Source organism: Scatophagus argus, chromosome 8 (genome assembly GCF_020382885.2).
Source record: "Scatophagus argus isolate fScaArg1 chromosome 8, fScaArg1.pri, whole genome shotgun sequence".
Classification (NCBI taxonomy): Eukaryota; Metazoa; Chordata; class Actinopteri; family Scatophagidae; genus Scatophagus; species Scatophagus argus.
In genome coordinates this window covers 473,769-490,113 of record NC_058500.1, presented here as the reverse complement: position 1 = coordinate 490,113, position 16,345 = coordinate 473,769, and the positions used below count along the sequence as shown (strand labels likewise).

The following is a 16,345-nucleotide window of genomic DNA, read 5'->3' as shown; positions in this document are numbered from 1 at the left end:
TGAAGTGACAAGAGCTGTTTTAATTCAAACGGTGGATCTTTTTGTTCCTCTCGATCCATAAGTTCATATTTAATGTAAATAAACAGAAACAAGTGACTAATGAGCCACTTTGACCAGAAAACCAGCCAATAATACACACGTATTTACAGTGACGTCACACCCGAACGGCAGCCGACACCCGCTTTCCTCGGGTCTCGATGACTTAACCGTCAAACTGACTCTTCTACACGTGAAGTAAACCTGACCTCAGGTCTGAAAACTGACCTGAGCAAACAAGCTCTAAGAAATAAATATGCAAGTCAATAAATAACCCAACAGGAAGTCAGACAACAGCTGCAGCGAAACCAGCTGACTAAACGGGTCAAATAAAAACGGCTTCTCTGACAGGACGGCATCAGCTGTTGGATTAGTTTGTCTGCACAGCAGCACAGTGAAGACGTCTCTCCCGGTCTGTGACGCTCAGTCCTGTCTGAAAGGATCTCAGTGAGTCCGCTGTGAGCTCGAGTCCTGCAGGCTGTCACAGTCCAGACTCGGACAGTTTCAGGTTTATGTTTATTGTGGCTGCTGGTCCAGAGCCATGCGGCTACAGGGACTGGCTGGGCAGAGAGCTGCGGCCTTCCTGAAGGTCTCCTCCTTCCTCCTCCTCCTCCCCCTCTCCTCCCTCCATCCAGGGGTGAGACAGAATCTCCTCCAGAGTGGGACGCTCCTCAGGGTGATAAGACAGACACCAGCGAATCAGAGACTGGCATTCTGTGAAGAAAAAGGCGGAGGTTAGACAGCCAGACAGAATGAGGTGCTGACACGGTTCTCATGTGAGCCAATCACATTTCAGAAAAGTACGGTGGGCGGGTCCTCTTTTCACCTGTGGAGACCTGTCTGGTGAAAAGGGGCGTGGCCTGGACAATCTCCTGGTCACACTCGAAGGGGATGTCGCCACAAACCATGTCGAAGAGCAACACACCGAGAGACCACACGGTGAGGGGGACGGCCTCATAGGACTGAGACTGGATCCACTCAGGAGGACTGTAGACCCGAGTGCCTGCAGAGGAGGAGGAGGAGGCTTTTTTAAAATTCAAACAGCTTTATTGTTCTTACAGTGACACAGCGTTAACACTGACATGAACTCACAGCACATTACCGTGTGTGTGTGTGTGTGTACCTTCGAACTCGCTGTACGCCGTCTCTTTCAGCGGAGTTCCCGACCCAAAGTCGATGATCTTGACATGGAGCGTCTTCGTGTCCACCACGATGTTCTCGTCTTTGAGGTCTCGGTGCACGACGCCGTGAGTGTGAACAAACCGCAGCGCCTCTACAATCTGCCGGAAGAACCTGACGGACACAAAGCAGAGGACTTGAACACCACGCGCCGAGCAGAAGCAGCCAGTGGAACACAACAGACAGGGTTCATGGAGTAGAACCTGAGGGCGAGGCGTTCGGGCAGTGCTCCCATCTCCGTGATGAAGTCAAACAGGTCCTGGCACTGCGGCGGGCGCTCCAGCACCAGCAGGAAGCCCCGCCCCTCCACCTTAAACCAGTCCAGCATGCGGACGACCCCCCGGTGACCCCCGACCTCCGACAGCCGCTGCAGCAGAGCGATCTCCATGGGAACGAGGCTGACCTCGCCGGGCTGAGGAAGAGGAGGAGGATCACTGAGCCATACTGCACCCCGGAGCCCAAAACCACTTACACTCCCTCACTTCCCTATCAAGGACACCTGAGACTTCTGCTCCACGCTTGTTTTTTAAAATCAGTTTCAGACTGATGACCCACAAAAACCTGAAGTGACTGAGCCATTAAACAACGCAAACAGTCGGGGATTTTTCTTATTCAAACACAAACTGACTGTGTTTTTGCCATGAGTCATCGTCTGCAGGTGTTTGAGTTTGTTACTGAGGGGGGAAACCCGACAGCATCACTTCCTGAACCGTGACATCACAGGTTTCCGTGGGAACCAGAGACTTACAGCTGTCGGTCCAGCAGAGGGCAGAGCTGACCTCAGGTCTGTTTCTACGCTCAGTTAAATGAACAGGCTGGCTGCCTGACTGACGGCTGAAGTCACCTTTAAAGCTCACAGCTGATAATCATTTAATAAACAACGAACTCACCAGTCTGGCCCACTGCAGGACACTGCTGTTGGAAATCTGTTTGATGGCAACCTGGATGGACAAAAAGGACACACAAGCTTAATGAACACAACAGTACGGCGTCAGAGGTTCGTGGATCAGGAAATGTTTGTGGTCTGACCTGCAGTCCATCTGAGAGCCTCCGGCCTGCAAACACCGAACCGAACCCCCCGCGGCCGAGCAGAGGACCACAGCTGAACTGAGTGCAGAACGGCTCCTTCACTGAGACACACACACACACACACACACACACACACACAGTCAGCACGAACACACAGGCCCACTGAGGCTGGCGGGACAACACAACACGTTTCACTCAGCCTAACCCCTAACCCCAAACCCCTAACCCCTAACCCCTAGCCTCAAGTTTTTAAAAGCAGTGAGTTAGTTTCAGCGGGAATCAAATTTATTTAAAAAGCCCCCAAAAGTCTCAGCTGCTCTTCCAACAAACTGAACTGAGGCCGTTTCTGTCCGCGGCCGAACTGAAGCGACGGTCGTCGGAACGTCAGTCGTTAAATTCGGTATTTTACTGATGTATCCTGGTGTCGTCCTAGCTGAAAAGCGTCTGCACAACACCAACATGAATACGTTTGTTTGGCGTCGGTTGGGTGAGGAGTCAGAGCTGTGATGACCTGACATCCTGCACTGCTCTTGAACGCAGCCGACGTTTCCGTCACGGTTCTTACCGTGTTCCCCTCGGACATCCTCCTCCAGATGAAGCTCCGCAGCTCTTTTCTCCAACATGTTCTGAACGTTTAGTTGAAGCTGATAAAATCCATCCTGTTGAATTGAATTCCTGTCAGCCGTTTTCAAACCTTTTCCGTTTCCCTGCGTCACTTTCCCGCTTTTAAATTCCAATTTCGGCACAAAAGAATAAAGTTATTGTCTCGTTAAAACTGTTTTTAAAAGTTGAAAAACAGTAAAAAGATTTCTCCTTCAACATAAGTCTTACAGCCGTCCCGCATTCGTCCTACTACGTTACTGTTTTGGTCTGCCTTTATAACCCTGTGACTGACCACGCCCACCGCGCCCCCTCTGTCCAATCAGCTTCGAGACGTGTGTTCAATGTTTTGAACAGTCCCGCCAACCAGATTCAACCTGCGGTTAACTCATGAATATTCAAATCCCGCGAGAAGAATTCGTAGAATTCAGAGTGGAGCGGCTGGTGACGGGAAAGAGGAACTGACGGTTTCCCCCCAAACACACGCACGCACACACGCACACACGCACGGCGCGGTATCAGAATTAAACGGCGGTCCTCGCGCGCAGTCCACTTCCTGTCGAACTCTGTTGAACTGAGCGCGTTTTCCTGATATGACGGCGTTAAAACGACCGCAGGCGTCAGATCGGTGACTTTTTCCTGTCAAACAAATGTGTCATGAGTTCAGAAGAAAGACAAAATGAGAGCAGATATCTGTTGTTACTCAGATTCCCTCAAACGGAACGCGTTTCGTCGTCTTTCGAATAATTTTAAAAATATCTGCGTGTTTGTTTTACACAACACCCGGGATGTCATCAAAACCCTCCGGCATGAAACACCTGATTGGTCGCCATTCCGGATGTTCAACAAGGCTCTCAGAGGATCTAAAGAGAAAAGCACGAGAGAAAAATGTCACCATGTTAGGGAAAAGTTAAAAGGTTTGTGCGTAGAAAAGAAATAAACCTCCAAAACATGTTTTCTTCAGAAACATTTTCCTCTTTTATTCCAAGAAAAAAATCTTTTCATCCCAAACAAGAAAATAAAATAAAACAAACTTATAATATTAATAACAACAATAATCGATCATTAAGAGGATAAGTATGACAAGTCTTTTTTTCTCTCCTTTTTTTATTTGTCTTTTTCTCGATGATATTGGTCAGGGTCAATTAAACATGCAGCTAAATAAGTCCGATGATGATGATGATGATGGAGGTGATAGTGGTGACAAAGACGAGGAAGACAAAAAGGAGGAAGAGGAGGACGAGAAGTTACAGACCGTGGAGTCTTTGCTGGCTGTGGTGGTCGACACAAAATGGCTGCCAGTGGGAGCTGTGACAATGACTGAGGACATAATTTGGCTATTGGCTGCTAAGCTAACTGTTAGCAATGTTATGAGCCTGGAGATGATTATAGACAGCTTTAAAACATAATAAGGCTTCAGGTGATAACTTGCTGGCTACAGAGCACGCTAACGTTCCCTAAATGCCACAAAATGGTCGACTTTTTTTTTTTGCTCGACAAAAAAAAACAAAACAAAAAAAACATGCTAGCTTAGCCCACAGGACACGGATAAACATTTAGGCTGTTTGTCCTGTTCATTTTTTATTAGCATGAGAGAGCTTTCAGAGGCATTCCTCGAGGCTGTGAGAAATTTAAAACTGAAGGAACTGCAAGGTTGAGCTAAAAGCATCGCAGGTGGTTAGCATGTGAGCAGGAACTAACAGAACATAATAAGACTTGTAGGAAAAATGTTGCTGTTGGTGGCCAAGCTAACAGTAATGCAGAGTAAAAAGGACCTAACTTTAAAACATAGTAAGACTTCAGTGACAGCTTGCTTTCTAAAAGAACATGATAACTTAGCCCACAGGATACTGTGATACACTGCCTAGATTAGCATTTCTCATTGAAATCAATGGCCCTGATAGCCGCAGAGCTAGCAGCTGGCTACAAGCTGGTAAACCAAAATATTAAAACGCTAAACTGATAAATTTCATCAGTGTTGCCTGCTGAAAGCTGCCCAAGATGATGTTTAAAAGCCAGGAAAATGAAATCACAACTGATCCCAGGCCAGCATTATCACCAAACTCGATCTGAGTGGGGGGGCATCTGAAGATGCTGGATCACAACCGGAGGAAACAAGACAGATAGGAGTGGAAGGAAGGACACGAGGAAGGAGGGAAGGAAGAGGAGATGACAGAATGGAGAGAATGATGAGCAGATGAGTTGAAACGCCTGGAGGAAAAAAACAAGTGTGCAGTTCTGTGTCTGATGTTTTATTATTTTTCCCTGGTCGATCTCCTTCTGCGGGTCTGGGGTGGGGACAGGGGCGGGGTCAGGATGAAGGAGGGTGAGGAGGGGAGGTCAAAGGTCGTTGTCGTATTTGTGTGTTTCTGTGAGTCGGCCGGCTATCAGCTGCTGTCGGGTGACGGCTCCCTCTCTCGATGCATGCCGGCGCTCTGGTGTTTCATGCTGTCCAGGTACTCCTGCTGAGAGACGGCCAGCACCGACGCCAGGATCTCATCGTCCTCCCAGTCTGTCAGTCCTGAAACGCACGGACAGACGAGTTTACAGACCACAACATTTAATGTGTCCAATACTTTGTGAGGATACACCTGCAACCATCATAATGCTAATTAATGTTAGCATGCTAACATGCTAAATTATCATGCTAATTTATAAAGAGCCGCCTCAATGATCAGAAGAAGCTGATTTTTTACACCTCTGTGTGAGAAATCACCTGGACTACACACACACTAAGTGGAGCAGAAAAGCTGGCATGAAACTGACAAACATTCGCTCGAGATTTTTTAAGAATGAAAAGAATGAATTGAGAAATGGCAGTGCAGAAAAATCTCACAAGAGACTTCACGTTTTGACCTTTGAGCTGACGAACTTTTTAATACTGAGCTTCTCCGACGGGAGGTTGAGTTTGTTTTCTTCACCACAACAAGCCCCGCAGGCTCGCAGAGCCGCTCGCCAACAGGAAACTCTCGTTCTCGCCTTTGCTCACGTCTGCAGTGCAGCGAGTGCGGTGATAACCCTGACCCCTGCACTTCTCGGTAACAACTCATGACAACGCAAGAAAATACACTGAAGGAGAAACATCAGCAAGATGTTTCTGTCTGTACTTTGATAATAAAGCACTTCAGTGTTCACAGATGTGCAGCAAACATCTGATAAAAGTCAAAACACTCAAACCAGCACACACACACACACACACACACACACCATTTGGCTCAGCAGCTTCCTGTTGAGGTTTGACAGTAAACAACACAAACTGGCAGCAACACGGCGGCTGCAGCAGTGATCACAGCTGTAGCAGTACGACTACCAGCAGTACCGCATTACTGCAATACTCCAGCAACTGTAGTGATAAGCATGGTGGCAGTATCAGCATTAATGGCAGCAATAGCAACAGCAGTACTAGTACTCATGCAGTAGTAGCACAGAAAGCTCTTGAAGAGCATCAGTCTTCATACCCAGTGAAACCAAAACACTCTGAGTAAAAACACGACGAATGACAATAAAATTTGTTCACGTTGTCAATCTGCTGTTCCTGAGTCTCTGTGTTTTACAGCACACACACACACCTGAACCTGTGTGTTTTCCAGCACACACACACACACCTGAATCTGTGTGTTTTACAGCACACACACACACCTGAATCTGTGTGTTCTACAGCACACACACAGCTGAATGTTGTCTTACCAAACGCCGTCGGAGACATCTCCTGCATGATGGCTCTGTACTCCAGATGATGACGACTCTGATTACTGGGGCCTGCTCACACACACACACACACACACACACACACACAGACAACAGGAAGAGTTATATGAGACACATATACAATCCTTCTATTGTGACTTAACCTGCTGCTTTTATGCTGCTATGAGAATGAACAGGTCTGACAAACAGACAGAGCTGCCAGTTGTGCTAGTGCTAATGCTAATGCTAGGTGAGTGGCACAGAGTCAGTAATGAGAGCTGGTCACATGGATACTGTGACTGCTGACAGAATCTGTACAAACAGAACACTGTGTGTGCGTGCGTGTGTCTTACCTGGGGCGCAGGGGGAGGGGGGTTTGCTCAGAATAAGGGCGGCTCCGGCGGGGGAGGGAGGCTTGTTGTTGGTCGACGGGGCTGTTGTGAGGTCAGAGTGGGAGGGGTCAGAGTCGCGTTGCCGTGGTGACCGGGCGCTCCAATCATCCAGTCCGCTGGAAGCTGCCGCCGTTGCTGAGCTGCAGGTGGCGCTGGCCTTGCGGGGCTGAACATGAAAAGGTGCTGATGAGTTTGGATAGTGTGTGTGTGTGTGTGTGTGTGTGTGTGTGCGTTTGATGGGCAGTTGAGCCTTCGTGTTGGTGGGAACGGTAGCGAGTTAACTGATGTTAGCAGAACAGGCAAATCCAGCTGAGATTAAAGGAACACTCCCCCTATTCGACTCAGGTCAACATCAGGTCTCCCCCACCCCCCTCCATACCTGTCTGGCCTGTTTCTCCTGGTCCTGCAGCCACTGCAGGTAGGACTCTCGGGCCACCTGTTCCTCGATGGCCTCGTTCGTGGCCTCCCAGTCCGTCGCTCTCTTCTTGTCCTCCAGCATCTGCTGCTCGATCCACGACTCCTCCGACGTCTTGATGGCTGACTTCATCAGAGACTGCTCAGCGTACTGAGGGAGGGAATCCACCATCAGTTAGCGCGCGCACACACACACACACACACACACACACACAGTTCAAGCATCTGAATCACCTCCAATCAAGAAGCAACCCTCAATAACTAACTTCCTGTCCCTTCTACCTCACTCCCACCCCGCTTTAACGTTTGTCTGGTGTGGGTACCCCGGGTTTGAAGGCAGGTAGTCCCAGTCCGACCCCGATCGTGGCCTTGTTGGGGTTCACCACAGAGTTGTAGTGGATGTTGCGGTGGTAGCTCACTCTGATTGGCTCGTCATTGTTCTGGTGGATGCCGTGGAACGTGTTGATGGGCTCTGTGGCAGGACGAGGAAGTGGGGTCAGGCGGGTGGGATGTGATTGGCTGAAGACAATGTGGGGGTTGTTATTGGCCTGGCAGACTCACCTGTGCCGTATTGGTACACCTCCACCGGTCGGTTGTACATCTCAGCCATGGCCTGCATCTCGATGTGGTTGCCGTGGCAATTGTTTTTCCGCTTCCTGTTGATGTATGTGGTGAAGTCCTCGGTCACGTAGTTGGAGAAATAATCGGCGTTCTTCATCTGGAAGGAAAAGTGGAAAAGCAAGTGAGCTGACAAACCGCAGAGTGAGAGTAAAAGAGTGTGAACGCAGAGAGGAGGCGAGTGTGAAGCCGGAGACTCACCAGGTAGTCCATGCAGTGTTTCCTCACCACTTCATGCATGTCCTGGTCTCCATACACCTGATCAGCTGAGACACACACACAGTCCAGGTCACATGTCAAACTCACACTGCATGTAGACGCACAGCCCTCAACGCGGTCTGACAGGACCCAAAGACGTGACATGAGGCTGTACAGTGAAGCGCCTGAACGCCTCATCTGCAGGAAAAGCTGCCAGAATCTCGCTGTGCAAAATTTCTGTTCCCTCACAAGCTGGAAAGGTGGGTGACCAGGCTGGCTGCCACCCCACCAGTTATATGCTATGCTAAGCTAAGCTAAGCAGCTGCTGCTGTCTGCAGGTTCATGTTCACAGCACAAACACAAGTTGGACAGAGAAACACACTACAGAGTGTGAATCAAATCCTGACATCACTGATTGAAATTAGGTGAATCTGCTTTACCCACTGCCATCGTGCACCCCCCCCCCCCCACACACACACACACACACACACACCTCTGTGGTATGCAAACAAACATCACTTTGGTTTGAGTTCCAGCAAGTCACATGGTCTGTCACCATAGCGATTCTCAGAACCTCTCTCACAACTTCCTTTTTCTCACCAGAAGAGTGTGTGTGTGCGAGTGTGTACAAGTGTGTCCCACTCTCCTCCAGGTTCATGCAGTTCACAGTGTTTCACAGCCTCGGTCACATGACAGGCTGTGTTCTCGGCCTCACAGGTGGTCGAGTCAAGTTCACCTGAGGTGCAGCTGGGACAAGTGTCTTCCTGTCTTCCTCTCCTGAATGTGAACCTCACTGTGGGGTAACATTCAGTGAGACACGCTGTGTGCGACGGAGGAATCACTCCTCGGCCACCTCTTCACCCCTCCCTCCCTGTGCTTTCACGCACTCACCTGTCATCATCATCATCATCATCATCATCATCGTGATGCTGCCGAGTTGCTCAGGACGCCTGCAGACACTTGGCTGGTTTGAATGCAAATGAACTGGCAAAAAGACGTTTGAGGAGCAGCAGGTGTTTGTATCACCTGAGAGGGAAACTCCCTACAGGTCAACCAGAGAGTGTGTGTGTGTGTGTGTGTGAGTCATCCAGGACATCCCACACACACTTTACATGTCCGCTGAGGACAGAAGACAAAGAGAGGAGGAGGAGAACACACAGTACATGTGTGTTAGCTGCTGAGAAACACAACACAGATAGACTTCTGCAGAATTAATAATAAACCACATACACACAAGAAACCACAACGAGCACCCTGATTGGTCAGCCCAGACATGATTCTAGGAAAGGGGCGGGGCCTGCGAGAGGAGGACTGCGTTGCTCGTCACACGAGTTGTGTCGATAAAGTTTTTATCTGAAACTCAAAGTCACTGACTCCACCCTGACCACCAGCAGTGGCCTGCAAACTGCAAAGCATTCTGGGTACTGTGGTTCACTGACAGGCTGACCAATCAGAATCACACACCTTCACGCCTTGCTGTCCACTTTCTGTTTCAGGTAGGCAGGTGTGTGTGTGTGTGTGTGTGCGTGCGTGTGTGTGTGTTCCGTAAAACCTAACACGCAGTGAAGAAACAAGCTTCTGAGAACACAAGTGAGAGCTAGAAGTCAGCTGAGAAACGAAGCCTCAGGCGCCTTGTCCTCTCTGTGACCTGAAGACACTAACGTCCCCCTGCCTGTCCCCCTGTCTGTCCCTTCACCCGTCTGTCCCTCCACCCGTCCTTCAGGGCTGCTGGCAGCTTGTGTGTTTGTGCTGAGCGTAGCACAGAACCTGCTGCATGTTGGTGCCGACACATGATGGCACCACCCACAAGCTTCACCTCCTGCTGTACTGAACTCGAGACTCTCAAAGCAGGCTGTGAACTGAGTCAGGACCCTCTGTCACACTCACTCACACACACACACACACAGTATCACAGCATCAGTAGTGCGCCCTCTGCTGTCAGTGCAGAGTCACGGCAACAGTTTCTGATCGTTAAGCGACTGATGTGTCAGTAACCTGATGACAGAACAGGGTGCGGTCTGTCTGCTGTGGTTCTGGTCCGGACTGATGGAGGTCACTGGTTGAGTGCCTGGGATCTGGACTCAGCCAGAGATTGTTCCAACAACTTCAACAGAGTGAAATCAAAGCATGTGCTGGTCTCAGGTCAGTTCCAGGAGTCAGAATCTGTCAGTGAACATTTCAAATCAATAAACGATCAGCTTCCAGTTCTGATGTGGGACCTGCAAACATGGCTGCTGCTGCACAGAAGTTCAGGTTCGATCCTTTCTGCTGTAGTTGTTATCCTGTTAACTTTCTTACCACATGAAATCCTACTTTGGGACAGTTGAGAGCTGGTTCCAAATCATCTGGTCCACCTGATTTGTGCGCCTTCGTGTGCAGCTAACGTGGCTGCAGTAAGCGGCAGAAGGCGGAGCCAGGAGGTCGGCCAGCTGTGACGTGTTCCCTGAACTCGTCTCGACGCCGTACGTGTCTTTCTGTCGGCTGCTTTCCGTCAAATGTTTGGATGTTTGGGACAGAGACGCCTGGACGTGGTGATATGGATCGATGTCTTCACTTTGCCCGGATCACATTGATCAAGATCCAGATCAATGGACCGTCACAGTCCTCATGAACGCTGCAGCTTCCTGAGCAGCATCTGGACCGTCATTGTCTCACTGCTGTCCCCAAGATTTAACAAAGCACAAACAGCTGCCATACTGACACCTGCTGGTGACCAGAGGAACTGCAGACACACCTGAGGAGTGTGTGTGTGTGTGTGTGTGTGTGTGTGTGTGTGTCACTCACCCACAGCTCTGAACAGACACGCTCCGTCCTCCTTCATCTTCTTGATGACAAAGCCTTTCTTTTCCCGCAGAGCTTTTTCAAACCAGTGCTCCTGCTGAACACACACACACACACACACACACACACACACACACACACACACACACACACACACACACACAGGGTGAGCTGTGTGTAAACTTGGACAGTTGGAAATAAAGTCCAGCATCCCTTTTTACACCCCCAAAGATTCTTTTCTTTATTGATTAATCTGCTGTTTATTTGCTGAAACTGAAGAGCAGAGGTGGACCTCGTCCATCAACGTCCAGCTCACGTCAATGTGTCCTCTGCTGTCCACAGGTTAAACACATTCACTTTATCAGGACACAGAAACAGGAAGCACCGACGGCTGAACGTCTTCACCTTCACAGCTGCTGACTGAATTTCGGTTGTTCGACTGATCGACTCAGATCGCCGTGGTCTTCCACACTGACACACCACAGACCGTCTCCAACCCGGCAGAAACCTGCTCAGGTGTCTCTCAGCTCACCTGGAATTACTGACTGTGAGGAAATCGGCCTCAGGATCGCCTGCTGTACACTTTGACCGGCTTCAGATTGATTTAGCAGGTTTTAATAAGTTCGACTTCAGCGTTCAGTCCAGCAGGTGTCCGGGTTCTGGTTCATTCTGACGCTGCATCAGCCCGCAGTCCACAAAAACGTCCCAAAGTGAAGTTTAAACCAAATTTTACAGACCAAACGCTTAATGCACAGCGAAAACAATCAGAAACTGCAGGTTAGTTTAAAGCCAACATCAGTGTCCACTAGAAGGACACATGGACGCGTCCCCAGTCAAACTGTCCTCTACACTCTAACTGTTTTTATTATTTTTCTTAAATCTGTGGGTCTTTCAACGTCTCCTGGTCGTCTCACCCTGAGCAGCAAACCAAAACGGCTTTTGAAATCAAGAGCTGCTGATGAGATTGAAACGTATTGATTATTCGACTGATCGCCTCAGCTTTTCTCTCTTCAGTGTCGGGCTTAAAGAACCGAGACCACCGAGTTTTAATGTGTTCAAATGACTTTCATTCATTTCCTTCAATACCTTCAGTATTATCACTGAACTGAGGTGGAGATTTGTGTGTAAATAAATGCTCAACAAACGCTCGAATCTGCCAGAAATCACGACATGACGTGAAAGCATTTAAACCAGGTCCAGTTTGAACCAGACTGACCTCCAAACTTGGTGCCTACACTCTCCTCACCTGTTTCGGACGTGAAGTGGATTCTTTGTGTCTGCGCTGCTTTTACCTTCTAAGGGAACACTGGATCACACAGGACGCGGATTCACTGACAGGGACTGGATTCCGAACAGAAGACAGATCCAGGTCCGTTCGGGCAGCTGTCACATCGTCTAACGTGGCTAAAGGCTAACGCTAACCCCTCTGAACGTTTACTGTTTGTCCCACCTGTGTAGCCACATTAGCATTAGCTTCTTGCTAACGTTAGCCATCGTTAGCTTCCTACCTGCTCCACAGTCGCCGGGTCCATGGACTGGAGCCGGGCAGCGTTCTCGTACTCGTCCTCACTGTTGTTCCCGGCGCCTTCTTCTGTGTCCTGGCTGGACGGCACTCCTCCAGGTCCCGTCACCCCGGGCTGGCCTCCGCCGGCCAGAGCCGCCACCACCGCGCCGGAGCAGGTGCCTGCCTGCCGCCGCCTCTTGCTCAGCCCGGGCCCGGAGCAGCAGCTGCCGATGCCTCCACCGCAGCCGACGACACCGGCCGACACGACGAGCTCCCCGCGGGAGCCAGCCACCATTCCGCCGCTGCTGTCCCGACCGTCACCCGGCCCCACCGGAGACACAGACCCCACGGGCGGCGGAGAGGCCTGCTGCGGCCGGGAGCTCGCCTCGATGCTCCGCCTGTCGTCCCTGGCGGAGGGCGGAGCGGGCTGGTAGGACCACGGCGGAGGGGAAGCCCTCGGTCTGGCTCCGGTCCGCCCTGCGTGTGGGTGCGGGTGTTGGTGCGGGTCGGAGCCGCTTCTACGATCACTGTCATCGGCGTGGTCCGAGACGCCGACCCCGGAGCTGGGCTTCTTCTTCGGAAGGATCGTCATGGTGGAGTCGGTGTGTGAGGGTGGCAGGGAGGGGGTCAGAGGGTGACGAGTCCTCCCTTTCTGGATCAAATGCTTCGGTGTGTTCGGCCTCCGGCGCGGCCGTGTGGCTCCAGTCACCGAGCTAAGGCTCTTAACGAACCGAAACGGACGGCGGAAACGACAGCTCGGCTTCTTTTCGACGGTTTAGTTGAACAAAAACAAAACGCGTCTCCGCTTCCCGTTCGCTCCAGCCCGTCCAGTCCACAAAACATCAACACAAGCTGACGGGGCGCGGTGACGTCACTTCCTGGTTGCGACGTTTTTACGTCAGGTCGTTTAAAATTCTGTCAAACCTGCAGTTTTATTTCATCTTATTTTCCTTTACGAGTGTGTATTTCTAATTCCGCGCTCCAGCGTGTCCTGTGTGTGACTGACTCTAGGTCAGTTCTTTGTCTGTTGCCTTCAGGTGCTGATTCGTTTCTTTCTCTGAGCGCGTGGTTTCACCTTTTCACCCAGGGCGCTTTATACGGCATGAAGCTGCTCGCTTTTCCATCCAGAAGATCCATCCACACGCGAGCAGGAGCTCATTGTGTCCGTCTGTTATTGTCCCGACACTGTGGTGAAAAACGAGTGAACGCGGTGTGAACGAGGCTCAAGTCTGACCGGAAGCTTCTGGTGAAACGCTTTCACCGACTGTCATTTCAGTCTCTGAGTTTGTATTTCTTGCAGAGATGCCAGCAGAATTGTAAATATTCAGGACCTTTAAACCTTTGAGACCCGGTACTTTGAGTTACCACAGTGCGCGCACGTCTCACCTGCTCGGGGCCACAGGTGAAGCTGTCTCTGGTGCTGCTGTGGTCCTGGATCTGATTCATGTCCCGAGTCCTCGGCGTTGGAGCTGCGCGTGTTGGCAAATCCAGACAGAAACTTTAAATTAACATCATAGGGTCTCGAATGGAAGCGGTTTCAGTCTCCTGTAGAGACAGCCGGTCCGTTCAGAGCGAAGCTGAGCTCATTGACTGATCTGAAGACGAGTTCTGGTGGATTTCGGTGGTCAGCATCAGGACTCCAGCCTCAGCCTTCACCACGTGACCCACACTGACCGAGTTATGTTCCATACACACCGAGCCTCTAATGTTAACGTTCAGACCTCACAGACAGCAGTGTGGGGTGACAAAGTGAAAGTGTTTATTATCTTCCCCTCACACACACACACACACACACACACATCTTTAGTAACAGTTGGTGCTCAGTGTCAAGTCATAACAATAATAATAAGGAATAGAGCGATATGCAATATACAAAATACCCTGCATTTTACTGTTGAGTTCAGTTTAAAAGGTTCACCCCAAATCACAGCTGCACATTTCTCCTCCTACCTGCCGTTCATCCATCTGGACTGTTCAGGACCTGGTTAGTCTCTACAGCTCACACCACAGTGATCCACATGGATGAACCACACTACAGAAGAGAGATGTGGGCTTGATTTTGGTTTGAACTGTCCCTTTAATCACATGAGAAGATCAGTGTGATGTGACTGACAGCAGAGGGCGCCGTCATTTCTGTTTTCACACTGAACTCTGAGGGTTCGGACTGATGATCAGTTCTTCAAACTGCTGAAACCGAGCAGTTCCTCCGCCTCCTCAACACCACCACCATCTCTACTCCTCCACCTCCTCAACACCACCACCCTCTCTACTCCCCCACCTCCTCTCCTCTTCTTCCTCTCCCCTCATCAGATCGACATATAATTCATTATTTTCTGTCACTAACTGTGTGTCCAGTTGTCCTTGTAGTCTTGTGTCTCTCCCTCCCTTTCTTTCTCTCTCTGTATCTTTCTGCAGGTTTCTCTCCATCCAGATCTACATGTTGAACTGCATCCTCTGACAAACCCAGTGACAAACCCAGTGTCTACTGTCAAACTCTGCCTGTCGTATGATGTTTACTGCATGTATGTTTCTCTCTCTCTCTCTCTTTCATCCTCTCTGTCCTGTCTACCTCTTCTCCTCCTCCTTCACCCAGCCGACTATCAGCAGGATGGTTCTCCCTTGTGAGTCGGGTCCTGCTCAGGGTTTCTTCCTGTTAAAAGGGAGTTTTTCCTTGCCACTGTCTGCTTGCTCGGGGGTTCAGGCTCTGGGTCTCTGTAAAGCACCTTTTTGATTGTAAAAGGTGCTATATAAATAAAATTGAACTGAATTGAAATCTGGTCAATAACCATCTTTTAAATTTGAGGTCAAAAGCTTAAAAACACAAAGTAAGAGAACTTTGTGCTCTGAGTCAAAGTAAAAGGATCGTCTGATTCACTGTCAGAGGCTCAGCATTAGGTTTGAACCTTGTGAAAGTGGCCAGCGAAGAAGTTCACTTGGCAACTGGTTGACATATTTCTGCCCAGAGTCCAACATGACAGCCCCAGTTTCCTGGTTTGTCTCTGACCAGCAGTCCAGAACCCAAAGAGACTTCAGTTCACTGTGACAGAAGCGTCGTCATGACAGCACATTGACAGCACATGTTCACTCCAATGCCCAGAGGATCCTTTGGGTATTTGTTCCTGAAGTGTTTTGGTTGACACACAGTTGAGGGAATATTTGGCTAAAAGTCTGAACAACAAACCTGCAAACTGATGGATCAGACAGCAGGAACACAAGAACCTGCAAACTATTTAAGAGTCAAGTCACAACAACTCCCATCAGGCGTCCATTAAAAACTGGTTTTCTGCTGTTACCCACAAGAAGAAAACAGAATTTCATGCTGTAATCTAACTGGAGACATGATTTGGTTATTTGGTATGAACATGTTAACGGTGTATTATTTGGATTCTTACATACTGAACCCAGTTTGCAGGTTGTCACACAGACGTGGTTTCATACCAACAGTCCTAAATATGAGTGCAAAGGCATGCAGCACCTCCACCAGTGCGACGTCACTAACGGCTTAAAACTGGACGAGTCCTAAATACCTCAGCGTTCCAGGACACAAAGCAGAGACTGCGTAGGTGGACAAACTGTCCGTGCAGCAGGTGTCGATAAAGTTCTTCACGTGGATGTGAGGGTGGTGTCAGTGACTGAGCTGTGGACTACGACACGGAGGATGACTCTGCTAATGCAGAGCCGACAGGACAGGAAGGCATCACGCTGTGCTGACGAGGACAGTCGAGTTCATGCAGGATTAAAGGTCCCACATTCACATCAAAAGTTCGTGTGTGAACCGAACACGAGGTGAACCACAGAGTCGTCACTCGGCTGGAAACAGAAGGTCAAGATAGAAAAACAATTTAAAAATTATTATTCAGCTCCAGCTTTCAGCTTCCATTTTTCTGAAACGTCTCTCAGATGGATT

At 49.7% G+C, this 16,345-nt stretch overlaps 2 protein-coding genes across 6 annotated transcripts; both read right to left on the bottom strand.

The window, feature by feature from the left end:
• On the bottom strand, window positions 1-3,110 carry pim2 (Pim-2 proto-oncogene, serine/threonine kinase). Of its 2 annotated transcripts, none has more exons than XM_046395562.1 (7): window positions 2,810-3,110; window positions 2,245-2,340; window positions 2,106-2,156; window positions 1,419-1,627; window positions 1,160-1,329; window positions 863-1,039; window positions 1-750 (listed from the first exon to the last, which is right to left on the bottom strand). In XM_046395562.1, the coding sequence occupies exons 1-7, from the start codon at window positions 2,825-2,827 to the stop codon at window positions 584-586; spliced, it is 888 nt and encodes a 295-aa protein (XP_046251518.1). In that variant the 5' UTR covers window positions 2,828-3,110; the 3' UTR covers window positions 1-583. The 2 variants fall into 2 exon arrangements, with proteins under 2 accessions (XP_046251518.1, XP_046251517.1); XM_046395561.1 differs by having other exon boundaries at window positions 2,245-2,345; window positions 2,810-3,108.
• A 688-nt stretch (window positions 3,111-3,798) lies between these two features.
• On the bottom strand, window positions 3,799-14,347 carry otud5a (OTU deubiquitinase 5a). Of its 4 annotated transcripts, none has more exons than XM_046395557.1 (9): window positions 13,825-14,347; window positions 10,938-11,031; window positions 8,157-8,221; window positions 7,899-8,055; window positions 7,661-7,809; window positions 7,303-7,488; window positions 6,885-7,089; window positions 6,532-6,603; window positions 3,799-5,365 (listed from the first exon to the last, which is right to left on the bottom strand). In XM_046395557.1, the coding sequence occupies exons 1-9, from the start codon at window positions 13,882-13,884 to the stop codon at window positions 5,232-5,234; spliced, it is 1,122 nt and encodes a 373-aa protein (XP_046251513.1). In that variant the 5' UTR covers window positions 13,885-14,347; the 3' UTR covers window positions 3,799-5,231. The 4 variants fall into 4 exon arrangements, with proteins under 4 accessions (XP_046251513.1, XP_046251512.1, XP_046251511.1 ...); XM_046395556.1 differs by lacking the exon at window positions 13,825-14,347 and adding an exon at window positions 12,443-13,772 and having other exon boundaries at window positions 10,938-11,028; XM_046395555.1 differs by lacking the exon at window positions 13,825-14,347 and adding an exon at window positions 12,443-13,770.
• Window positions 14,348-16,345: the final 1,998 nt, after the last annotated feature.